General features: G+C 46.1%; 1 protein-coding gene across 1 annotated transcript in view; it reads right to left on the bottom strand.

Moving 5' to 3' along the window:
- The window catches only part of DNAAF4 (dynein axonemal assembly factor 4), a 74567-nt gene extending 56372 nt beyond the window's left edge, over window positions 1-18195 (bottom strand). Inside the window, exons 1-4 of the mRNA XM_069762122.1 lie at window positions 18043-18195; window positions 8833-8980; window positions 5881-6014; window positions 1891-2101 (exon numbers count right to left, since the gene is read on the bottom strand). Of these exons, the coding sequence (XP_069618223.1) occupies window positions 1891-2101; window positions 5881-6014; window positions 8833-8980; window positions 18043-18165 (616 nt within the window). The 5' untranslated portion in view covers window positions 18166-18195. The remainder of the gene's footprint in view (window positions 1-1890; window positions 2102-5880; window positions 6015-8832; window positions 8981-18042) is intronic.
- Between the last annotated feature and the right edge of the window lie 8815 nt (window positions 18196-27010).

The raw sequence follows: 27010 nt of genomic DNA, 5'->3' as shown, positions 1-27010 counted from the left end.
GTCTGTACCAGTACCAAGTTGCCGTCCTGGCTACTATCCTGAGCTGCATAATATGTACCAGTACCAAGTGGCCATCCTGGCTACTATCCTGAGCCGTATAATTTGTACCAGTGCCAAGTGGCCAACCTGGCTACTATCCTGAGCCGCATAATCTGTACCAGTACCAAGTGGCCATCCTGGCTACGATCCTGAGCCGCATAATCTGTACTAGTACCAAGTGGCCATCCTGGCTACTATCCTGAGCCGCATAATCTCTACTAGTACCAATTGGCCATCCTGGCTACTATCCTGAGACGCATAATCTGTACTAGTACCAAGTGGCCGCCCTGGCTACTATCCTGAGCCGCATAATCTGTACTAGCACCAAGTGGCCTTTCCGGCTACTATCCTGAGCCGCATAATCTCTACTAATACCAATTGGCCGTCCTGGCTACTAACCTGAGCCGCATAAGGCTACGTTCACATTTGCGTTGTTGGCGACGCATACCGACGGATGCGTCATGCGCCCCTATCTTTAACATGGGGGGCGCATGGACATGTGCCAGTATGCGTTGTACTGCGTTTTACGACGCATGTGTCATATAGACGCACAAGACAGGGCGCAGAGGACGCTACTTGTAGCGTATTTTCCTGCGTCGAAATTCCTGATCTGTAGGATCTTATGACAACGCATGCGTCGCAAAACGCTGCGTTGTGTACATGCGTTGTTGGTTGTGTCGCCGACGCTGCGCCCAATAACGCAAATGTGAACGTAGCCTAATCTGTACTAGTACCAAGTGACCGTCCTGGCTACTATCCTGAGCCGCATAATCTGTACTAGTACCAAGTGGCCGTCCTGGCTACTATCCTGAGCCACATAATCTGTACTAGTACCAAGTGGCCGTCCTGGCTACTATCCTGAGCCGCATAATCTCTACTAGTACCAATTGGCCGTCCTGGCTACTAACCTGAGCCGCATAATCTGTACTAGCACCAAGCGGCCGTCCTGGCTACTATCCTGAGCCGCATAATCTGTACTAGTACCAAGTGGCCGTCCTGGCTACTATCCTGAGCCGCATAATCTGTACTAGTGCCAAGTGTCCGTCCTGGCTACTATCCTGAGCCGCATAATCTGAACTAGTACCAAGTGGCCGTCCTGGCTACTATCCTGAGCCACATAATCTGTACTAGTACCAAGTGGCCATCCTGGCTACTATCCTGAGCCGCATAATCGGTACTAGTACCAAGTGGCCGTCCTGGCTACTATCCTGAGCCGCATAATCTCTACTAGTACCAAGTGGCCGTCCTGGCTACTAACCTGAGCCGCATAATCTGTACTAGCACCAAGCGGCCGTCCTGGCTACTATCCTGAGCCGCATAATCTGTACTAGTACCAAGTGGCCGTCCTGGCTACTATCCTGAGCCGCATAATCTGTACTAGTGCCAAGTGTCCGTCCTGGCTACTATCCTGAGCCGCATAATCTGTACTAGTACCAAGTGGCCGTTCTGGCTACTATCCTGAGAAGGACAGTCTGTACCAGTACCAAGCGGCCATCCTGGCTACTATCCTGAGCCACATAGTCTGTACTAGTAGCAAGTGGCCGTCCTGCCCTGTCTAGGACTCTATCCGGACTAATGTCTGACCTTTGGGGTCAGCACCTACTGCGGACACTGCTCTGGAGTTGGACCTGGCAGCTACTTGCCGCACAAGCCTGACCTTACAGTTAGAGGCTCCAGTGATCACCAGGTAGCTGCTTAGTTACACCACGTCGCGCAGTGGGTCCACTATCCACTAACATTACATTAGCTTCTTAGTGCTAGTGCCAGCAGCATGAAAGTTAGGGCTACATGGTGCCATCTGTTGCCCGCACATTATTTCTGTTTACTACTTGCTTCCTATATTGAAGATACCTTGTACGGAAGGTTTTGCAGATTCCAGAGACCTGGATTTATTTATGGCATTCTTCCGCTTTTCTTCCTCCTTTCTCTTTAGCTCCCTCTGAACTTGTCTCTGTTCCTCTTCTATTCTCTGCTGTTCCTTAAACTTTTCTATCTCTTCATTTGCTTTCTGTCGTTCTTCTTCTTTCAATTGCTCAATGCATTTTCGTCCTTCTTCATCGATCTAACAAAGGAAAAAAATTGTTTACATCAGGTAGCTATAAAACTGGTTCGTTTGTGAAAATTAATGAAACATATAGCCTAGTTACTGTATGTTCGCATCTCCCAGCTTACAGTTTTACATCAACTATTACAAGATCTTCCAGTGAGACTGCAGCACCAAGAAGTCATGGAATTATGAAAATCATAGGACTGATAGACATGTTAATGGTATGAAAATTATAAAAAGGGAATCAAAATTCTCAAAACATCTCAATTTATTCAGTATCAAGAATGAGCGCCACGTGCAGAAATACACGCACTTACACGCCTTGGCATTCTATCAATGAGATTGTCAATGGTTGTCTGAGGAATGTTCTGCCACACTGAATGCACTTGGGCAAGTCATCAAGATCCTTTGTTGGCAGCTACTTTTGCAATTGAGGTCCAAGGATGTCCCATATGTACTCAATGGGAGACAAGTCTGGAGATGCTGCAGGCCATGGTAGCTCATTTAGGCCATGCAAGCTGCTCACAGTAGCAAGAGCAACATGCGGCCTGGCGTTGTGTTGAAAAATGGCTTCTGGACACTTTGGGGAATTGCAACATACATAATATCAGTGTAAGCTATTTGGCTATAGTCAAGCATCAGCACGTAGTTTAAGAAAAGCTACTCCTCCCTTTATTTATTTAGATACTGTCCATACATAATTCGGCAGTGCGTTCACATCATTCAGCGTTGCCCCTGACAAAGCCAATCATTTGTATAAAGCCAACGGAGTCCAGGTATGACCAGAACAGTGGAGCGTAGCAAGCAGCAATACAGATTACATACATGACGGGGGTTTTATAAGAGGGGAATGTAACCTCTACATTACAGGTTCTCGTTGTATCGCGTGATCTACAATGCGACGCTTCACAACCAATTATTTTTTATATTTATAGTTACCTGTAAGAGGATCACATTACACCAGCACGAATTCCAATGTATTATTGAATAAAATAGAGTCTCGCTCTGAAGGACGCAGACGACACAAGATTTATTGTAACGCCAAATATCTCCTGTGATAGCGTAACTGCAAATGCAACGTTTTTTTCTGCATATTTTCTGCAGGTGATCCCACCAAAATACGCAATAACTATCTGATTATTGCCTTTGCCATGGGGGTTGAAGTGTTTTTGGTGTAGATTTGAAGCACCATTTTATTGCATTTATTTTTATACAGAAAAGCTTTGATTCTGCACTTAAAAAGGTTACTGCAGTTCTTTTTTTACATGCGTTTTAACATGCTTTTTTTCAGTCTCCCTATAAGAGCGTTAAACGGGTTGTCTGGTCTATAATGACAAGTCTGCAGTGACTGTGTGACGCAGACTTGTGAATCCCCCCAGTGCACGGACTAGCAGGCAATTCTGCGATACGCAGACTCCCAGGCAGGAACCGTCTGGTTGGAACAGCCTCACTCAATATATATATAATGCACTTTTTTTATTGCGTTTTTTATGCATTTTCTCATTTATTTGATCCATTTATGGCTCACATTTGAAGAAGTGTTTTTTAATGCTTAACTTGCACTTAAAAACGCAGCTTTCCCTACAGATGACAGCTAATCGCTGGGGGTTCCAGTTGGTTCACCAGCCTGACCAAAGAACTGAGGCGAGCTTCCAGGGCTGCTGAGCGGAGATGGAAAAGATCCCACTCCAACGAGCACTTCATCGCATTCAAACAGTCCCTCACTACTTTCAAGACCACACTCGCCACAGCTAAACAAACCTACTTCTCATCTCTCATATCCTCTCTGTCTCACAACCCTAAACAGTTATTCAACACCTTCAATTCTCTCCTCCGTCCCCCAGCACCTCCTCCCTCCCCACTTATCTCCACTGAAGACTTTGCCTCATTTTTCAAGCAGAAGATTGATAGCATGAGAGACAGTTTTGGTCAACAACCCCCAGCCTTCCTCCTGACTTCCCAGCCCTCCACCTCCAAAACCAACTTCTCCACCATTACAGAAGATCAACTCTCCACTCTACTCTCAAGATCGCATCTCACCACCTGTGCACTTGACCCGCTCCCATCCCACCTCATCCCTAACCTCACCGCAGTCTTCATCCCAACCCTAACCCATCTCTTCAACCTATCACTAACAACTGGTGTTTTCCCCTCAAGCTTTAAACATGCCTCCATCACACCTATCCTCAAAAAGCCCTCTCTTGACCCGGCCTCTGTATCACTTCTCCCTTATGCCTCCAAACTACTGGAACAACACGTTTACCTTGAACTGTCCTCCCATCTCTCTTCTTGCTCCCTCTTTGACCGCTTACAATCTGGCTTCCGGTCACACCATTCCACTGAAACTGCCCTAATTTAGGTCACCAATGACCTCTTAACCGCCAAGAGCAAGCGACACTACTCTGTCCTCCTCCTCCTCCTCCTCGACCTGTCGGCTGCCTTTGACACAGTGGACCATTCCCTATTACAGACCCTCTCATCCCTTGGCATCACAGACCTGGCCCTATCCTGGATCTCATCATACCTAACAGACCGGACATTCAGCGTCTCCCACTCACACACCACCTCCTCACCTCGCCCCCTATCTGTCGGAGTCCCACAAGGTTCAGTCCATTTACACCTTTGGCCTGGGACAGCTCAAAGAATCTCATGGCTTTCAGTATCACCTCTATGCTGATGACACACAGATCTACATCTCTGGACCAGATATCACCTCCCTACTAACCAGAATCCCTCAATGTCTGTCCACTATTTCATCCTTCTTCTCCGCTAGATTTCTCAAACTTAACATGGACAAAACAGAATTCATCATCTTTCCCCCATCTCACGCGACCCCCCCAACGAACCTATCCATTACAGTAAATGGCTGCCCACTCTCCCCAGTCCCACAAGCTCGCTGCCTCGGGGTAATCCTTGACGCTGATCTCTCCTTCAAACCACATATCCAAGCCCTTTCCACTTCCTGCCGACTTCAACTCAAAAATATTTCACAAATCCGTTCATTCCTCAACCAAGAATCTGCAAAAACCCTAGTCCATGCCCTCATCATCTCTCGCCTTGACTACTGCAACCTCCTGCTCTGTGGCCTCCCCTCGAACACTCTCGCACCCCTCCAATCTATTCTAAACTCTGCTGCCCGACTAATCCACCTGTCCCCCCGCTATTCCCCGGCCTCTCCCCTCTGTCAATCCCTTCCCTGTCTCCCCATTGCCCAGAGACTCCACTACAAAACCCTAACCATGACGTACAAAGCCATCCACAACCTGTCTCCTCCATACATCTGTGACCTCGTCTCCCGGTACTTACCTACACGCAACCTCCGATCCTCACAAGATCTCCTTCTCTACTCCCCTCTTATCTCCTCTTCCCACAATCGCATACAAGATTTCTCTCGTGCATCCCCCCTACTCTGGAATTCTCTACCACAACATATCAGACTCTCGCCTACCATCGTAACCTTCAAAAAGAACCTGAAGACCCACCTCTTCCGACAAGCCTACAACCTGCAGTAACCACCGATCGACCAAACCACTGCACGACCAGCTCTACCCCCGCCTACTGTATTCTCACCCATCCCTTGTAGATTGTGAGCCTTCGCGGGCAGGGTCCTCTCACCTCCTGTACCAGTTATGACTTGTATTGGTTAAGATTATTGTACTTGTTTTTATTATGTATACCCCTCATCACTTGTAAAGCACCATGGAATAAATGGCGCTATAACAATAAGTAATAATAATAATTATGACGTACCAGTGTGTGTGACCATTGGACATGACAGGTTGGTTCACCCTTACCTTCATCATGACCTCTAGGGAGTATTTCTCATTTTCTCTTTTCCTCACAGCTTTGGACTGAGCCTCCTCCTTGGCCTTCTCTTGTACCCTGGTGACGGCGTTCTCTCGAAGTATCTGCATTGTCTCCTTATTGACTAAAGACAAAAGAGGTTTAAGAGGTTAATTAGATAACTTAGATCAATGATGCTCAGTGCCCTAATAGGACTTTTTTGTGGCTCTGGGTCTCAGGAGCTCCACACAAGACAGAATTCCCTGTGTGGGCACATGACAACTGCTGTGCATAAAGAGGGCTGGCTAACAGCTCATGTCAAAACCTATGCAAGCTCCTTCCTATGTCTAGGTATCGGCCTTGATAACGAAGGGGGCTGGCTTAGCTACTAAAATTGGTCAACAGGCCTCCTTCACACACAGCAATAGTTGCAATCTGAGACCCGAAATGTCTTATGCCAAGCACAGGACCAGAGTGAATACCGAATCAGGGCCACTGCAAGTTATCTGTTAGAGCTGATTAATGTTATTTTATTGGGCAGACAATCCCATTAACCCAACCATATGTTACCATTAACTTAAAGGGAACCTGTCAGCAGGACTGTGCACAGTAACCTAAAGGTCAGTGCTGTTATACTGATTACAATGATACCTGGGTGATGAAATCCGTCTTGTGGTTGTTGTTTAATCTTTATTTTCAGTTTTGAGTTAATGAGATTCTCGTGCTCTGGGGCGGCCTGTGGGGGGGGGGGGGGGTCTTCATGTGGTGCTCTTATTACTGTTGTGAATTCTGCTTTTGGGTTCCCTCCAGTGGTTGTAGGTGGGAATGCAGTTGTCCCTGAGTCGCAGTCCTGGCCAGGTGTATTTGCTGATTGCAGTTCTGACTGGGATATTTAGGTGTGCAGGATTCATTAGTCCTTGCCAGTTGTCTATGGTTCTGGGAGGTTTTGGATCTTTGTCTGGTTCCTCCAGCCTTGCTGCCATTTCAGCAAAGATAAGTGTCTGGTTTTTGTTTCTGTGGCACACATGCTGTGTGCTTAATAATTCTGTGTTATTCATTTATTTTCTCTTGTCCAGCTTAGATTGAGTCAGTGTTTTTCTCTGTCTTGCTGGATTCTCTGGAGTTGCAGATATACGCTCCACATCTTTAGTTAGATGGTGGAGTTTTTTTGTATTTTCTGCTGTGGATATTTTTGGAAGGGTTTTAATACTGACCGCTTAGTATTCTATCCTATCCTTTCCTATTTTAGCTAGAGTGGCCTCTTTTGCTAAATCCTGTTTCCTGCCTGCGTGTGTCTTTCCTCTATTACTCACAGTCAATATTTGTGGGGGGCTGCCTATCCTTTGGGGTTCTGCTCTGAGGCAAGGTAGTATTCCTATTTTCATCTATAGGGGTATTTAGTCCTCCGGCTGTGTCGAGGTGTCTAGGATTTGTTAGACACACCCCACGGCTACTTCTAGTTGCGGTGATAAGTTCAGGATTTGCGGTCAGTATAGTTTCCACCAACTCCAGAGAAAGTTCCATGCGGCTCCAAGGTCACCGGATCATAACAGATTGCGTATCACATATTACATATTGCCCCCTATTTTACATACTGCATATAATAATGTTGACTTGAACATTTTTTTTTACCTCCAGCAAAATGGCGCTTGAGATCTCCCCAGAATGGCTCAATGATATTGAGGTCAGGAGACTGGGATGGCCACTCCAGAACCTTCACTTTGTTCTGCTGTTGCCAATGACAGGTCGACTTGGCCTTGTGTTTTGGATCATTTTTATGTTGGAACATCCAAGCACATCCCATGAGCAGCTTCCGGGCTGATGAGTCCAAATTTGCCCCCAGTGTTTGCTGATAACGTGCTGAATTCATGTTTCTTTCAACTTTGACCAGGTTTCATGTGCCTTTGTAGCTCACACATCCCCAAAACATCAGAGATCCACCTACGGGCTTTACAGTAGGAATGGTGTTCCTTTCATCATAGGCATTGTTGAATGTAGCGTTTATGGTTGTGGCCAAAAAGTTCAATTTTAGTCTCTTCATTCCAAATTACGTTATTCCAGACGTTTTGAGACTTGTCTCTGTGCTGTTTTGCATATTGTAGGTGAGATACTTTGTGGCATATGGCTTTCTTCTGGCGACTCGACCATGCAGCACATTTTTCTTCACGTGCCTCGTTATTGGGCTTCTTGAAACTGCCACACCGCTAGTTTTCAGAGAGTCCTGTATTTCAATTGATGTTATTTGTGAGTTTATGTTTGCATCCCGAACAATTTTCCTGGCAGTTGTGGACGACATTTTTTGTTGGTCTACCTGACTGTGGTTTTGGTTTTACAGAGCCGATGATTTTCCATTTGTTAATCACAGTTTGAATGCAGCTGACTGGCATTATCAATTCCTTGAATATCTCTTTGTATCCCTTTCCTGTTTTATACAGTTCAACTACATTTCCCATAGATCTGCTGACAATTCTTTTGTTTTCCCCATGACTCACAATCCAGAAAAGTCAGTGGCTGCACGAAAGATGCAAGAGTCTGTCTAGATCCCAGAAACTCACTCAGCTTTTATGCACACACTGATAACAAGCAAACAGGTCACAGGAGAGGATGTTACCTTTAGGAGCCATTCAAACCGATTTGGGTCAACTTCTGTGCATGTTATCAGGCCAAAATCACCAGGGAATGTGAACTTGTGATCAAAGTCATTATGATTTAAAAAGAGAAAACGCAGTAGTTTGACAATAATTGGCTTCACCCAACCACTAACCATGAGTGGAGAAAAAGTTTTGGTGTTATCATTGATATCCTCTGAAAATAGGACAAGAAAGCAAAAATTCTGCCGGGGTATGTACATTTTTGAGCACAACTATATGTAATGTGGAGAAGGCGCACATGGACAAATGCCACCTCTGCACGCCATTGCCGCCTGTCATTAGATAGCTTTGGCAGGTTTACCCAGCACCTACCATTCACCAGGGATAGTGACTCCCAGACACGGGGCTCCTGCTTGTACAGGGTAAACAGGATGATTCCATTTCCAATCTTTGTGATGCTTCTGTCTACATCAATCGCGGCAAAGAGGAAAACTTCAAACAGGAAAGGCGGGAAACTCACCTGTGCGTCAGAAAGATTAAATCAGAGGGTTTTTCTTAAACATTTTATCAGATTTTTCATAGACATTTAACATCTGTCAGGTCACCTTTGTGCATCCTACTAACAGTATCCTGAAGTAAGGCTTGGGGCCCTTTCAGGAGGTGTAACTTGGAAATCAACATCGCTGTACAACATTGTAGAAACACGAGACAATTCATGGGTAAAGCGAGCGCCATCTTTCCATCCCTTCTTCAGAACTACGCTATAGCTTTTTATCAATAATCTTCTCTACAGAAATAGCTCTGGGAAGAGAAAGGGACATGTGAAGAGGTCCTGTCTCCAGGTGAAAGTGACCCTTTTTCTCTAATTTCATCTGCTCTTCTACGTATGCCTTTTTTCAATCGCCCATACGGTTGCAGAGATATGGGCCTTTTCACTTGATGCAAATTTGTATGGTCTTTATATGAGAGCATGGCTCATGGGCTCCTCGGGGGCGGGGGGAGGGTGTTTTTAGACTGCTTTGCATAATTATGTTGTGAGCCAGGACCCTTGATAAAGGCCATATAAATTATCACTGAATAAAGAGGTCCATATTACTGCGACTGTACAAAAAGGAAGGAAGGAAGCAGCAGGAATAAAATAAGAGAAAAAAAAACCAGTAATTAGACCTACTGATAATTGTATTTCCAGGAATCCATCCTGACAGCACACTGGAGGACGTCCTTCTTATCCTTGATGGGACAGGAAACACGAGAGGTTAAAAGGACCCTCCCCCTACCACCCTTCAGTGCTTTTCCAAAGTAACACATCTGGATGGATGCAAAAACAAAGGTTTATTCCAACAAAATAATCAATCATACAAATGTTACATCACATGAGTATAAAGATCATACATTAGGGAGGGAACTAATAGTGCTGTCAGGATGGATTCCTGGAAATACAATTACCAGTAGGTCTAATTACTGTTTTCCAGTTCACCACCTGACAGCACGCTGGAGAAATACCAAAGGAGACTGGTATTTAGGGAGGGACCACTGCTTGAAGTACCTTTCTACCGAAAGCCAACTGAGGTGACACCACATCTAACTTATAGTGTTTAGAAAAGGTACTAAGGTTAGAACATGATGCAGCCCTGCAGATCTGATCCGCCGTCGCCCCCCCTTTCTCTGCCCATGACGTGGCCATAGCCCTAGATGAATGGGCTTTGATATTGACCGGGGAATTTTGCCCTCTAGCTTTAGAAGCTAAACTGATTGTGGATTTTATCCACCGTGCGATAGTCGCTTTAGACGCTTTTCTACCTTTATTTGGACCCCTGAACTGGACGAACAAATTGTTGTCCCGTCTCCAGGGTCTGGATAAATCAAGGTACCTGAGCACCGAGTCTCTTACGTCTAAGTTGTGGTAAAATCTTTCCTTTTGATTTTTAGGGAACTGGCAAAATGATGGTAAAACAATCTCTTGATTCATATTGGAATCTGACACGACTTTAGGGAGAAAAGCCGGATCGAGTCTGAGTACTAATTTATCCTCGAAGATCTGCAAATATGGATTCTGCACCGACAGAGCCTGTAGTTCCCCCAATCTTTTAGCCGACGTGATCGCAACTAAAAATGCGGTTTTAAGGGAGAGTTTATTAATTTCTATATCCCCTGTTACATCCCATGCCTGTTCACATAGGAAATTTAGAACCAAGTTCAGATCCCACGGCGGGACTGACCTTCTAATCAATGGTTTTAATCTCTGGACTGCTCTAGAAAAACGGCTAATCCAGGGATGGGCAGATAGGGAAGAATCGAAGAATACACTCAGGGCCGCTATCTGGACACTTAATGTACTTGGTCTAAGACCTTTTTGAAACCCTGACTGCAGAAAGTCAAGAATTTTGGGGATATTTGGATGGTCAGTATCAACTGTCGTCTCTCCGCAAAACCCACAGAATCGCTTCCATATTTTTGTATAGATAGCCGATGTCACCGTCTTCCTGCTGGCTTGAAGGGTAGAAATGACATCATCTGAAAGCCCTTTTGCCCTCAAGACCTTCCGTTCAGGATCCAGGCCGCCAGCTGAAGTGCTCTTGGATTCTGATGTAGAACTGGACCTTGTAGAAGAAGATCCTCTCTTTCTGGTAACAGGAGGGGTTCTTCCACTGACAGTTTCCTTAACAATGGAAACCAACTGCGTTTCGGCCAGTGAGGAGCTATGAGGATGACTTTGGCCCCGTCCTCGCAGATCTTTCTGAGTGTCCTCGGGATCATCGCTAGAGGAGGGAATGCATACAGAAAACCACGGTTCCAGGGTTGTGAGAAGGCATCGATCGCGGCTGGACTCTCCCAAGGGTTTAGGGAGTAGAAGATCTTGAGCTTTGCATTTCCTTTTGTAGCAAATAGGTCCACCGTTGGCATCCCCCAACGTTGACACAGATCTCTGAACACCTCGTTGTTCAGTTCCCACTCCGTGGGGGATGCGCTTTTCCTGCTGAGGAAATCTGCCAACTGGTTCTTGGAGCCCTCCAGGTGGATCGCAGAGATTGACAGAACCGACCTTTCTGCCCACCTGAATATCTGTTCCGCCAGGTCCTGTAACACCAGATGTCTTGGACCCCCTTGATGCCGCAGGAAGGCTACCGTTGTCGTGTTGTCTGAGAAGACCTTCACGTGTTTGTTCTGCAGCAGATGCTGCGCCGCCGTTAAGACCTCCCAAACCGCCTGTAGTTCTCTGTGGTTCGATGACTGGTTGCTGTCTTCCTTTTCCCAGCGACCTTGAAAATATCTTCCCTGTACATGACCTCCCCAACCGAGCTGACTGGCATCTGTTGTAACTGATACGCTTGGTGTTTGAAGCCATGGCATCCCCAGTCGGAGGTTTCTGGGAAGAGTCCACCACACCAGAGATCTTTTGACCTGCGGAGTAAGGCTCAGGGTCCGGTTCAGTGAGATCTGCCTTCTGTTCCAGCTCCTCAGAACTCCCCTCTGAAGCTGTCGAGAATGAAACTGGCTCCATCTTACGCAAGGGATACAGGCCGTCATCAGACCTTGTACTTTCATCCCGTCTCTGATCGTATTTCGGCCTCGAGAAAAGTGACGGATCTTCTTTATTATGCCCTTTAGCCTGTCTTCTGGAAGAAAGGACATTCTTGCTTGCGAATCGAGCATGACTCCCAAGAATTTTATTCTGGGTTTTGGGATTAGATCTGATTTCTCCCAATTTATAATCCATCCCAGATTCTTTAGTGTTGAGATGAGGGACTGACAGTTGATCCTGAGCTGGACTTCTGAGTCTGCCGCTATTAAGAAGTCGTCTAAGTAGGGAATCACCATTATATCCTGATTCCTCAGGAAAGCGACTAATTCCACCATAAGTTTTGTAAAAACCCTGGGAGCGGAAGCCAGGCCGAAGGGGAGACAGCGAAATTGGAAATGGTAGATCTTTCCTTCCAAGTTTACCGCGAACCGCAGGAACTTCTGATGACTTAGATAAATGGGTACATGGTAATATGCACTCTTTAAGTCTAGAGTGCACATTACCATGTCTTTTCCCAACAGAGGGATGGTAGACCGAATCAACTCCATCTTGAACCTTTTGTAAAGGACCCAATTGTTCAGATGTTTCAAATTTATAATCGTTCTCGATTCTCCCGATGGTTTTTTTATCGAGAAGAGATTGGAGTAGTGACCCCTGCACTCCTCCCGAGGGGGTACCGGAACAATAGCCGCCATTTTTAAAAGGTCTTGAATATCTGACCACATGGGGGATGATAATTTTAGATGGGAGCTGGACACCAGGAATCTTTCGGGAGGAAGGGATGTAAATTCTATTTTGTACCCCTGGAATGCAATCCCATGGACTTGTTGTAATCTCCCTCCATCCTCCCAGGAATCCTGTCAGACGACCCCCTACTCTGATGGCGTCATTTCCTGCGGAAGCTAGACCCTGGTCCCGAGTAGCTCGCTTCCTTATTTTTAGGCCTGTTATCCCCTCCTTTCTGGTAGCTCCATCTACCCTGTTTTCCCTTACCCCTATAATCGGGTTTTTGACTATAACGGGGTCTCCGAAAGGGCTGGAATTTTTTAGGCTTTTCTTCCGGAAAACCTTTCTTTACATCTGCGGCTTTCTCTAAAATATCGTCGAGGACCGGTCCGAAGACCCTGCCCCCGGAAAAGGGTATAGAACATAATTTATTTTTAGAATGCATGTCCCCCGACCAGCTCTTAAGCCAAATAGCTCTACGGGCTGCATTAGATAGAGATTGACCCCTAGCCGCGAACCTAACAGACTCTGCAGATGCGTCTGCCAAGAAGGTAGTTGCTAATTTTAGCAAAGGTAGGGATTTCAGGATAATTTCTTTGGGAGTTTTGGCTACCAGTTGATCTTGAAGATCATCTAACCAAAGGTCCATGGAGCGGGCCACTGATGTCGCTGCAATATTAGCCCCAATGATCGCCGAAGAACTTTCCCAGGCCCTTTTTAGAAGGCCGTCTGCCTTCCTGTCCATGGGCTCTTTTAAATTGGAAGAGTCTTCAAAAGGAATCGCCGTCCTTCTGGATACTTTAGCCAAAGGTATGTCTATCTTTGGTATATCGACCCACTCTTTGACTTCATCTGGATCAAATGGCAAGCGAAGTCTGAAGTCCTTAGGGATAGTCAGTCTTTTTTCGGCTTCCTCCCATTCTTCCAGAATCATTGATCTGATATGGGAGTTTACAGGGAAGACTTTAGAGGTCTGTGAGCGCAAGCCCCCAAACATTTCATCTTGAACAGAACAAGATGGCTGAGGCTCCTCGATCTGCATGGTATGCCGCACTGCTTCCAACAGTTCTCCCGTGTCTGTGGCGGAGAACAAATATCTTCTCCCTTTCTCCGGGGGATCTCTACTCTCATCTTCCTCCTCTACCTCCAACCCACAGGATGACGAGTCTTCGGAAAAGTAATCGACCCTCGGCCTCTCCGAAGGTGAAGGTGAGACTTGAGGGAGTACCAGTGTTGAGGAGAGCCATAAGATCAAATACTTAATTAACCCCAAGACATAAGAGATTGAGAGAAGCGACCCATAACGTGTATTGTTTGATCTTACATAAGTTTTTTTAGATGAAAGTAAGACACTAAAGATGGCTGCCATTTCCTGTATCAGAGCCATGTGGCTGCCTGGCTGGTATCCAAGATGACGCCCACCCTGGTGACCTCATGGATCCACCCACAGTGACGCCCACCTTGATGACCTCATGGACCAACCCACCCTGATGACCTCATGGATCCACCCATGGACTTGCTCATTGCCCAACCCACTAACCAATGGAATGCATCCGATCACTCCCATTTTAGAGCTAACCGAGCCCCCTTACAGGGGATATATAAATCTGTGTCTTGTCTGTCTCTTTTTCCCTTGCAGCTGGGCCATAGATTGATCATGAAGAGTTTACATATGACTGTGTGTTGTTATATGTTTATTTCTTTGGTGCGCACCTGATCAATATCCATTAGGCCAGGAGTAGGCAACTTAAGTGAAGTGAACATTTTATTAAATTGTTCAACCTAACACCAGACTTGAGACTGAAGCCTGAACTTCCTCCCTTATCATGGCTCTCATATTAGACATAAGAGACGCCTGTTCCTCTCCTATGACTTTGCAGGTACATGCTTCACATAGGGGTTTCTGCCAGGAATCTTTTAGCTTAACCGCACAGATAGGACACTTCTTATTCCTACCGGGCTTCTTTACCGATTTCTCGGACAAGGAGGCTGCCTATGAAAAAATATATATATATAGCAAGCACTAGCGTTCCTTTTTTTTTTTTTTTTTTTTTTTTTTTACACAGGGCTTCCCTACTTACTAGCGCTGCCGACTCCTGCCCCTCTGCTCTAGCTGCGTCCTCCATGATGCTCTAGAGATCGCTACTGCCCCTGCACCATACCTTTTTATTCTGTTCCTCATGTTCAAAACCAGCTCTCCAGCGCTCTTTTCCCTGCACTTCCTGTTGCAGAGACGCCGTCCATCCCCCTCAGCCGCAAACCGGAAGTGACGCGCGGCCGGAAAGAGAGGAAGGTGCGGCAATGATCGGGTTCCCCCAGCGGCCGCATGGAGACGCCGGCATCTGCAGAGGCCGCCGCTGGGATCGCGCGCACCAGGGGACGGGACGGAGAGATCGAGAGCCCCTGCCAGGGAGATGCGATCCCCAAACCAGGAGCAGCGCTACACTGGTAGGCCGAGGGACCCTCGGGCGGGTGTCAGCCAGCGGGTGTCTCATGGAGGGAAGGGTGAGGCCGAGCCCCCCGATCCACATCCCCCCGCACAGAACGGTAGATCCTCTCGTCCGTTCCTATCCCTGATGGGACAGGAAAAACACTGAAGGGTGGTAGGGGGAGGGTCCTTTTAACCTCTCGTGTTTCCTGTCCCATCAAGGATAAGAAGGACGTCCTCCAGTGTGCTATCAGGTGGTGAACTGGAAATAAGCACTTTTCACCTGGTGACCGGTCCTCTAATGCCCTAAAGATAAATCCTATTTGGCCTTTGACGACCACATCTTTGTATATTTTTAAAGGGGTTTTCCGCTATTATGATAACGATGACCTCACCTTAGGATAGGTCAACAATATCAGATCAGCGGGGGTCCAACAGCTGACACCCCCAGTGTATGGAGCAGATCTCCACCGCCTGCGTCATTGATTCTGTGCTACTTCGGATTCCGACACTTCCCGCTGAGCAGATACTAAGACCATCGGAGCGAAGTGAAGCGTTGGGGATCGTCAGCCCTTTCAGTGGCATTTATATAAATAAATTCTTGGTTGGACAGCCATATTTATTTTCCAAGACTTTTCGTATGGGAATTGTGTAACAAAACATTTCCTCCGTTATTTTCTTTTCTGTTTTGGGCATTCACTTCCATTCTACAAGTGAAGAGCACAGTGGTGAGATGGACGATGTTACGTCTTATAATTGATTAAAAACACTTTTCTGCATTGAGACATGACTTTTTTAATGTCACAGTCCAAGTACAGACTGATCAGGTTTCCCCTTGTGCTAAACATACCCGGCTTTACTGACCCTTGAAGAGGACCCGTCACGTACCCACCAAAAAATGGGTAATGACCTTACCAAAGTCCTTGTGCTGCCCTGAATGTGCTGCCCTGAACCTGCCGCCGCTCTCCGCATCCATTGCGGTGATTAGCACGATTTTCCCTAAGTATGCTTGTTGTCCGAGAGGGCGCTTCAGAAGAATTTTCTCTGGGGCTTGTAGTCCTCCCCTCTATGAGGCATGGGCTCAGAATGGTCGAACAGCGTGACCTTGTGTCCTGCGCTCATGGTAGTTTTCTTACAGAGTGATCTTGAAGGAACAGGGAGATCTCGAAGATCCTGCTGTCTCAGATGTTTGTGGGTGGTGACTGTGCAGCGTCATACAGGGGAGAACTACAAGCCCCAGAGAAAACTCTTCTGAAACGTCCTCTTGGATTACAAACATACTTTGCAAAAAAAAAAAAAAAAAGAAGCATATCCCCGAAACCGATGAGTAAAATGAAAAACAGAAAGCAATGGCAGAATGTCGGCAGCTTCAGGATTTTGTAAGGTAAAAAACTATTTTTTGGACACAACGAGTTTTCTTTAAAGGGAACCTGTCAGCCAATCAGAGCTGCCTGAACCACTGCAGGGATGAGATGAGTCCAGCTCCGCTATTGGGCGGACTGCAGGCAGAGACGACAATACCTCTGCTGCACGGGGGATGGGGGGATACAGGGCAGCGCCTGCAAACTCTATAGAAAAGAGCATGGAAGTGCTGCTCTCAGCGATTGGCCACCTCTGGGCGATTGCGGCAGCAGCCGGCCACCTCTGGGTCATTGCGGCAGAGGCCGGCCATCTCTGAACGATTGCGGCAGAGGCCAGCCACCTCTGGGTCATTTCGGCAGCGGTTGGCCACCTCTGGGTCATTGCAGCAGAGGCCGGCCATCTCTGAACGATTGCGGCAGAGGCCGGCCACCTCTGGGTCATTTCGGCAGCGGTTGGCCACCTCTGGGTCATTGCAGCAGAGGCCGGCCACCTCTGGGTCATTTCGGCAGCGGTTGGCCACCTCTGGGTCATTGCAGCAGAGGCCGGCCACCTCTGGGTCATTGCAGCAGCGGCCGGCCACCTCTGGGTCATTGCAGCAGAGGCCGGCCATCTCTGAACGATTGCGGCAGAGGCCGGCCACCTCTGGGTCATTGCAGCAGCGGCCGGCCACCTCTGGGTCATTGCAGCAGCGGCCGGCCACCTATGGGTCATCGCAGCAGAGGCCGGCCACCACTGAACGATTGCGGCAGAGGCCGGCCACCACTGAACAACTGCGGCCACCTCTGAACAATTGCGGCAGAGGCCGGCCACCTCTGAACAATTGCGGCAGAGGCCGGCCACCTCTGAACAATTGTGGCAGAGGCCGGCCACCTCTGGGTCATTGCGGCAGAGGCTGGCCACCTCTGGGTGATTGAGGCAGCGGTTGGCCATCTTTCAGAGATTGCAGCAGAAACTGGTAACCTAGGTAACAAGCTGTAAACCTAAATCCCTGTTTCTGAGAACGATTGCGGCAGAGGCCGGTCACCTCTGAACGATTGCAGCAGAGGCCGGCCACCTCTGGGTCATTGCAGCAGCGGCCGGCCATCTCTGGGTCATCGCGGCAGAGGCCGGCCACCTTTGAACAATTGCGGCAGAGGCCGGCCACCTCTGAACAATTGCGGCAGAGGCCGGCCACCTCTGAACAATTGCGGCAGAGGCCGGCCACCTCTGAACAATTGCGGCAGAGGCCGGCCACCTCTGGGTGATTGAGGCAGTGGTTGGCCACCTTTCAGAGAGTGCAGCAGAAACTGGTAACCTAGGTAACAAGCTGTAAACCTAAATCCCTGTTTCTGAGAACAGAGACAGTTTTCTAGAAGAGGTGACTTGCACAGTTGCTTGTTTGCACGATTCAATTCCCCCCACCTTTAAGAAGATGAGCCAAGCCCTTTAAGGGGACAGGCAGCTCCCACTGGCGGCAGCACCGATTCCATGCCATGGGGGCGGAGCCTGTCAGTGCCAGCCGTGTGTACCGCGCCCCGGTCTCGGGCAGCGTGCCCCCCATCACCTTGACGTAGTGCTCCGTGCACAGGACGCTGCAGGCGCCGGCGGCCGCTCCCTTCAGCGGCACCGAGATGTAGATCTCCTTCTCCGTCTGCTGCCAGCTGTGGTCCCGCACGGTGATCGGCATCTTCGCCACCACGCTGGTCGCTGGTCACCATTGACAACAGACAACATCCTGTGCTGCACTTCCGGTCTCTCCAGTCACAGAACTACAAGTCCCGGCATTCCCTGCACCTCGTTATTATAGCGATGTCCTCCTGATGGGGGAAAGTGACAGCTCTCCTGTATCGCGGGTGACGGGCCATTATTAACCCCTTCCATCCGTGGTGGGACGCTCCGCTTTTTTGTCGTTTTTGAGGTTTATGTATGAGATTGGCATGCCGTTAACCCCTTCGCAGCTGGGCACTATTTCATTTATAACTCTCCTTCCCGGAGCTATAACTTTTTTGTGTGTTTTGCAAGACAAGAAAAACAGAAAAAAATCCAAGTGAGCTGAAAATGTAAAATAAAAAAATAAACAAAATCCTCCATTGTTTAGTATATGTAGTAATGACCTGGGGACATAATTCTTCAGGTCCGTACAGTTACAGCCAGGCCAATCCGGGGTAGTGGTTTTTATTTTATTTTCAAATATTATAAATTCAGACTGTTGTAGAAATCTATAAATATTTCCATGTGATTATTATTATTATTAGTAGTTTTTTCCTCACTCTTCAGTGGATGTGCGGTGAGACTTTCTTCATGCTGATCTGTAATTTTCATGGGAATAATTTTGGGTTGATGCAAAGCTTTGATCCCTCTTTGCATTTTATTGTGGAGGTGCGTTGACTTAAAAATGGCAAAACTGACATTCCTGTTTCGCTTCACAGGGTTTACCCGAAGGGTTAAATAATATATTTTGATAGATCTTTCATTTACAAATGTGATGATACCTAATAGGTTTATTTATTATTTTTGTATAAAAAAAATTGGGCAATTTAAACTTTTTTTTTCCTATTTTTAAAACCTTTTTCTTTCTTTACTCGCAGGAGACTTGACTCTGCTATCGCCCCCACTAAGATGACCTGCAAAAGAAGGCAGTTTTTGTCCTTATTGAATTCCTGCTGCTCCTTTATTTTTTTCATAGAGAGGTGCCTGTCCCTAATAGCCTAACACTTCTCAGTACCCTACCTACCAGCGGAGGTTGGCACCCTAATCCTGCGCAGTGGCGCCCCCGCTCAACGTCGACTGTCCCTTCTAGTCTATTAAGACTCTATTAAGAAGGGAAATAGAAAAATGTAGTGAAATGTGTAGGGTGTGGATATCAAGATAAATACTGTCCCTCAAAATCACCCTACCTACCAGCGGGGGTTGGCACCCTAGACCTGCGCAATGGCGCCCCCACTCCTCGACGGCTGTACCAATATAACTGGCCCTAGCAGAAAAATTTCCGACCCTAGTGATGGTAGGGTACTGAAAGATGTGAGAACCAAGTGAACCAGGAGAAAGAAGAAAAAAAAAAAAAAGAGGGTATAACAACCCCCCCAAAAAATAGATAATGTTAGGATAACACCCAAAATGTTGGCTATATTAAATCTACAATAAATGGCCTTCCACTATAGAAGATATTCAGCCACAATACTTACTCTCAATACCACTCCTCCAAAATTGGTTTGGAGTGGAGAGAGAGGGAGCCGAAAAAAAAAACCACACCTCAAAACGGGGGTCTAAGGCTACTTTCACACTAGCGTCGGAATCTCCCCGTCGCAATGCGTCGGGAAGAGATTCCGACGCTAGCGTTTAGCGCATTGCACAATGGAGGCAGCGGATGCATTTCTCCGGCGCATCCGCTGCCCCATTGTAAGGTGCGGGAGGTGGGGGCGGAGTTCCGGCCGCGCATGCGCGGTCGGAAAAAGCGGTCCGTCAGGAGCAAAAAACGTTACATGTAGCGTGTTTTGCTCCCGACGTTTTTTGCTGGATTAATAATGGATAGGTGTCATAATTGACGCCTCTCCATTATTAATCTGGTTTAATGTCACCTTACAATAGCAAGGTGGCATTAACCCTTCATTACCCCATATCCCACCGCTACACGGGAATGGGAAGTGAGTGGCCAAGTGCCAGAATAGGCGCATCTTCCAGATGTGCCTTTTCTGGGGTGGCTGGGGGCAGGTGTTTTTAGCCGGGGGGGGGGGGGGCAATAACCGTGGACCCTCTCCAGGCTATTAATATCTGCCCTCAGTCACTGGCTTTACTACTCTGGCGGAGAAAATTGCGCGGGAGCCCACGCCAATTTTTTCCGCCATTTAACCCTTTAATTTAAGAGCTAGAACGGCCAAATTTTGCATAGACACACTACTGACATTAGTAGTGTGGAATATGCAAAAAAAAAAGGTGATATGAGATGGTTTACTGTATGTAAACCATGTCTCAAATCATGTCGGGTTTAGGAAGGAGAAAGCAAAAGCCGGTAATTGAATTACCGGCTTTAAAGCTATCTAGCGCTGTATGAAGTAATAATATATATACATATATGTGTCTCACTGATATATATATATATATATATATATATATATGTATATATAAGCAAAAAAAGGAAAACAGCACAAAAAATAACTGAAGAAAAAAGTGAATTTTAATGCCTGAACGGTGTGGCGACGCCACGCCGTTCAGGCATTAAAATTCACTTTTTTCTTCAGTTATTTTTTGTGCTGTTTTCCTTTTTTTGCTCTTATGTTTGGAGATCGCTGGTTCAGTGGTCAGGAAAGCGTTGCACACTTTGAGGTAATACTGGATGCTGTTCCAATTTTTTTCTATGTATATATATATATATATATATATATATATCTATATATCTATATATATATATATCTATATATATATATATATAGATATATATATATATATATATACCTATTCTATGTGTACACATTTATTCTACCTATTCTACTGGAAGCTGTCAGTGTGATTTTTACTGTACACCGCACTGAATTGCCGGTTTTTCTAACACCGCTGTGTATTTCTCGCAAGTCACACTGCTGGTCCGTGTGTAATCCGTATTTTTGGGGCTTCCATAGACTTTCACTGGCGTTTTTTTTTGCGCAATACGGTGACAAACGCAGCATGCTGCGATTTTCTACGGCCGTAGAAAGCCGTATAATACTGATCAGTAAAATACGGCAGATGGGAGCAAGGGCATAGAGAATAATTGAGACGTTTGTTAGGCGTGTTTTACGGACGTATTTTCTGCACTCATACGTCCGTAAAACTCGCTAGTGTGACTCCAGCCTTAGACCCCCGTTTTGAGGTGTGTTTTTTTTTTCGGCTCCATCTCTTTCCACTCCAAACCAATTTTGGAGGATTGGTATTGAGAGTAAGTATTGTGGCTGAATATCTTCTATAGTGGAAGGCCATTTATTGTAGATTTAATATAGCCAACATTTTGGGTGTTATCCTAACATTATCTATTTTTTGGGGGGGTTATTATACCCTCTTTTTTTTTTTTTCTCTTTTTTCTCCTGGTTCACTTGGTTCTCACATCTTTCAGTACCCTACCATCACTAGGGTCGGAAATTTTTCTGCTAGGGCCAGTTATATTGGTACAGCCGTCGAGGAGTGGGGGCGCCATTGCGCAGGTCTAGGGTGCCAACCCCGCTGGTAGGTAGGGTGATTTTGAGGGACAGTATTTATCTTGATATCCACACCCTCCACATTTCACTACATTTTTCTATTTCCCTTCTTAATAGAGTCTGATAGACTAGAAGGGACAGTCGACGTTGAGCGGGGGCGCCACTGCGCAGGATTAGGGTGCCAACCTCCGCTGGTAGGTAGGGTACTGAGAAGTGTTAGGCTATTAGGGACAGGCACCTCCCTAGGTTCTTTTTCTATTTTCAAGTGTTTTCTTGTTGTTCTTTGTTGTTTTTAATTACTGTTAATAAAGATATTTTTAGTATTAGGGGTTGTTTTCTGTGAAATTGTTCTATTTATTAATCCCTCAGTATTTCTTTTTTTTTTTTTTTCTGTGAAATTTTATTTTTTTCATAAATCCACCATACAGTTCCAGAGGTGTGGACCTATGTTGTATGGTCTTTGCTAAGGGGGGCACAGAAGATAATAATTGCAAGGTGGCCTACAGACACGCACCCCCTGAGAATCCAGATAGCCAAGCCCCCCAGAGAATCGGGAATCCAGGGAGCCACGCCCCCCACCCCGAGAATCCGGAATCTAGGGAGCCACACCCCCCAGAGAATTCAGAATCCAGGGAGCCACGCCCCCCAGAGAATCCAGAATCCAGGGAGCCACCCCCCCTCCAGAGAATTGGGAATCCAGGGAGCCACGCCCCCCACCCCGAGAATCCGGAATCTAGGGAGCCACACCCCCCAGAGAATTCAGAATCCAGGGAGCCACGCCCCCCCAGAGAATCCAGAATCCAGGGAGCCACCCCCCTCCAGAGAATCGGGAATCCAGGGAGCCACCCCCCCTCCAGATAATCCAGAATCCTGGGAGCCCCCCCCAAAAGAATCCAGAGAGCCCCCCCCCAGAGAATCCAGGAGCCAGAGAGCCCCCCCCCAGAGAATCCAGAATCCAGAATCCAAGGCTTGTAAGGCTATGTGCAAACGTTGCCGATTTGCCTGCGGATTTGCAGCAGTTTTCCATGCGGTCTACAGTACCATGTAACCCTATGGAAAACAAAATCTGCTGTGCACATGGTGCGTAAAACACCGCGCGGAAATGCTGCGTTGTATTTTCCGCAACATGTCAATTCTTTGTGCGGATTCCACAGCGGTTTACATCTGCTCCTCAATAGGAATCCACAGGTGTAAAACTGCAGGTGAAATCCGCCCCCAAAAATGCAGGAAATCCGCAGTAAATCCGCAGGTGAAACGCACTGCGTTTTACCTGCGGATTTTTCAAAAACGGTGCGGAAAAATCCACACACCAATCCGCAATGTGGGCACATAGCCTAAAAGGGTCAATATTAACATTGGTATTGCTATATCCAATAGGTGGCGCTACAATTCCAGTCCTCTTTCAATCTGAAGCAGCTATTTGCATATTTCATAGTAGACTATGATGACCGTGTTCATATTTCCATGTTTTTTTGTCAACCATGTATCCGCAAAAAAAAAAGCTGATACATGTCCTTTTTTTTTTTTCTATCTGAGTCATGGATCAAAATCACCCATAAGCTATGTGGCCAAGTGTTTGCAGCTGATTTTTCTACAACAAAAATCAGCATTGACAGGATTAAAGCATAAAATATGCATGTTTTAAATGTTTTTTTATGCAGTTTTTTTTTCTGCATTTTGTTGAATGGGTAAAAAATAATGATAAAATTGACATGTTGTCGATTTGAAAAAAACAAAAAAAACAACCTGCTTTGGTGCTTCAAGTCCCCATAGAAAAATAAGCAGCATATGCATAAGATTTCAGAAATTTAATTCACAATGCTGGTACTGTAAAACTTTTTTTCTGCAGCAAAAACCTGGCAAAAATGCAAAGGGGAAACAAGCCCATGGGTACGTTCACACAAATGTATTTGGTTGTGTGCTATATGAGCACAAAACAGAGAGCAAAAGGATCTAATGTTTCCTCCATGTGCTCGTGCACTCAGGTACTTTTCACACTGATGCACTAGTCTAGTCAGGGCTGCCACCTAGAAAAATACCACCACACCATGACCAGATCACATATTACCACTACACAATGACCAAATACTACAATACTGATCATTAATAAAAAAAAACACAATACTAATATTATAAGTTCCATTATACACAGGACCTCTGTATATGGCATACAGTATATCAGGGGTGTCAAACTGCATTCCTCGAGGGCTGCAAACAGGTCATGTTTTCAGGATTTCCTTGTACTGCACAGGTGATAATTTAATCACCTACACAAATAATGAGTTGGTGATTAAATTATCACCTGTGCAGTACAAGGAAATCCCGAAAACATTAACTGCAGCCCTCAAGGAATGCAGTTTGACACCCCTGCAGTATATAGTATCAGTGTACACATAATACAGTGATCACCGGTGACATTATACACAGGAGCTCTATGTAGTGTCAGTGTACAAGTAATACAGTGATCACCAGTGACATTACACATATGAGCTCTGTATATAGTGTCAGTGTACAGGTAAAGGGATCACCAGTGACATTATACACAGTAGCTCTGTATATAGTGTACAGGTAATATAGTGATCACCAGTGACATTATACACAGGAGCTCTGTATATAGTGTCAGTGTACAGGTAATACAGTGATCATCATGACATTATACACAGGAGCTCTGTATATAGTGTCAGTGTACAGATAATACAGGGATCACCAGTGACATTATACACAGGAGCTCCGTATATAGTGTATAATATACAGGTAATACACTGATCACAGGTGACATTATACACAGGAGCTCTGTATATAGTATTAGTGTGTACAGGTAATACAGCACAACATTGACATTATACACAGGACCTCTGTATGTAGTGTCTGTGTACAGGTAATACAGTGATCATCGTGACATTATACACAGGAGCTCGGTATATAGTGGAAGTGTACAGGTAATACAGGGATCACCAGTGACATTATACACAGGAGCTCTGTATCTAGTGTCAGTCTACAGGTAATACAGTGATCACCGGTGACATTATACACAGGAGCTCTGTATATAGTGTCAGTGTACAGGTAATACAGTTATCACCAGTGACATTATACACAGGAGCTCGGTATATGGTGGAAGTCTACAGGTAATACAGGGATCACCGGTGACATTATACACAGAAGCTCTGTATATAGCATATAGTGTACAGGTAATACAGCGATCACCAGTGACATATATGGGAGCTCTGTATATAGTGTCTGTGTACAGGTAATACAATGATCACCATTGACATTATACACAGGAGCTCTGTATATAATGTTAGTGTACAGGAAATACAGGGATCACAGTGATATTATACACAGGAGCTCTGTATATGGTGTACAGTTTAGGTGTTTAAGTTACACACTGACTTACCAGTGACATCTCTAATTGAAGATATTCATCTTTGCTTTGCGTCTTCATCCAGTGTAGACCACCATCACTAATCTGTGCAGAAAATAAGTTATCTAGAGCACATTCCCCAATTTTTCCTCAACTTCTACACTACGCCAAATGAAGAAAAAAAGTGACAGTAACAGCCCCCCTCCCCTCGTCACTGAAAACAGAAACCTCAAAGATAAAATACATCAGAGCAGTAATAATATCCCTTAATTATCCCTTACAGTAATAATGTCCTACATCCTGGCATCTTTCTGAAATAATGTCCCCCATCCTCGCCCCCATGTGTCTCATTCCTTACCCCATGTGTCTGTCTTGCTCCCATATGTCCTCACATGGCCCTACTTGTCTGCATCCTGGCCCCATATGTCCTCCCATCTTGCCTCCCTCATATGTCTCCATCCTTCCTCCATATATGTCCTCTCATCATGCCCCACATATGTCCGCTCATCCTGGCCCCATATGTCTTCATCTTGCCCCCACCCCATATTTCCTCTTATCCTGCTCCCCTCATATGTCCTCTCATCCAGGCCCCATATGTCCCCCTATATTGTGGATTTCAGTACAAAAAGATTTTCCTTACCTGGCCGCGGTCCAGTGGCATCCTGTTCCTCAACCATTTGCGGCACGGACGCGCCGGCGCATGACAGTGACATCATTCACCGGCGATGTGCGTGCAGACATCAGCTGCCTGTCTGTGATTGGCTTGTGGCTCCAATTGCAGAACAGGAAGTTGGTCCTGCACAGCAATAGAGGAGGGGGACTGGGCCAAATATGCCAGCAAGAGCAGTAATGCCCTGATGGTGGCCCTGAGTCTAGTCCTAATTATGAACCAGTGTAGTGCATGTAAATAGTGGGCACCTCCTGCTCTCAACCACTATGCCACCACACGGAGCCAGTCATGTCTGCAATTTGATTAATTGATATACTGTGTGAAATTAGTCACAAGTCTGTGGGTTCATTATTATCAGACATTACACGTATTGCTATCCATATGTTTTTATCATTGCAAAGGCAGGAGAAGCTTTGTAAATTTTTCATTTTGCATACGGGAAAAAGACTGATGATAAAAACTGACACACTGATGAAAATTGGTCTTTTTCTCATGTATAGGGATTAAGTTGTGGCATTTGCATATGGAAGAGCTATTGCTGTGAACCCACCACAATAAATCAATTGAACTCTCATTGGAAGTGAAACAGACCATCATTAGGCTGAAAAAAAAGAAAAAGAAATCTATCAGAGATAGCATAATTTTTTAGGAACGGACAAATCAACAGTTTGGTACATTCTGCGGGGAAAAAAAGTGCACTGGTGAGTTTGGGGACTCAAAAAGGCCTGAACATCCAAGGAAGACAACAGTAGGGGATGATCATAGAATCTTTCTCATGGTAAAGAAAAACCCCTTCACAACATCCACCCAAGTGAAGAACACTCGCCAGCAAAAAGGTGTTTCAGTGTCTAAGACTACCATAAGGCTAGGTTCACACTTGCGTTGTGCAGTCCGTTCAACAAATCCGTTAAACGGACTGCACTAACGCAAGTGCCGACTTTGGCACTGCGCTAGCGCAGATGGAGCATCTGCTAGCTCCATCTGTGCTAGCAGTGACGGACCCGGAAACGCTGCAGCCCGCGTCTCGGGTCCGTCATTCAATGACGGCACATCGCTAGTGCACGCCCAATGTGAGCGTGCGCTAGCGATGCGTTCGCCATTGCATGTAATGGCGGCGTTAACGGACTACGTTACACCGCGTTATGCCGCGGTGTAACGTAGTCCGTTAAATGGGTTCACACAACGCAGTGTGAACCCAGCCGAGAATACTTCATGAGAGCAAATACAGAGGGTTCACTACAAGGGGCAAACCATTAATCAGCTTTAGGTCACGTTCACACGTTCAGTATTTCATATCAGTATTTGTAAGCTAAAACAGGAGTGGGTGAAAAAT

The sequence above is a fragment of the Ranitomeya imitator genome, chromosome 4 (assembly GCF_032444005.1).
Source record: "Ranitomeya imitator isolate aRanImi1 chromosome 4, aRanImi1.pri, whole genome shotgun sequence".
In the NCBI taxonomy this organism is placed as follows: domain Eukaryota; kingdom Metazoa; phylum Chordata; class Amphibia; order Anura; family Dendrobatidae; genus Ranitomeya; species Ranitomeya imitator.
The sequence above is the reverse complement of the archived record's forward strand: the minus strand, read 5'-3'. Positions and strand labels throughout refer to the sequence as shown.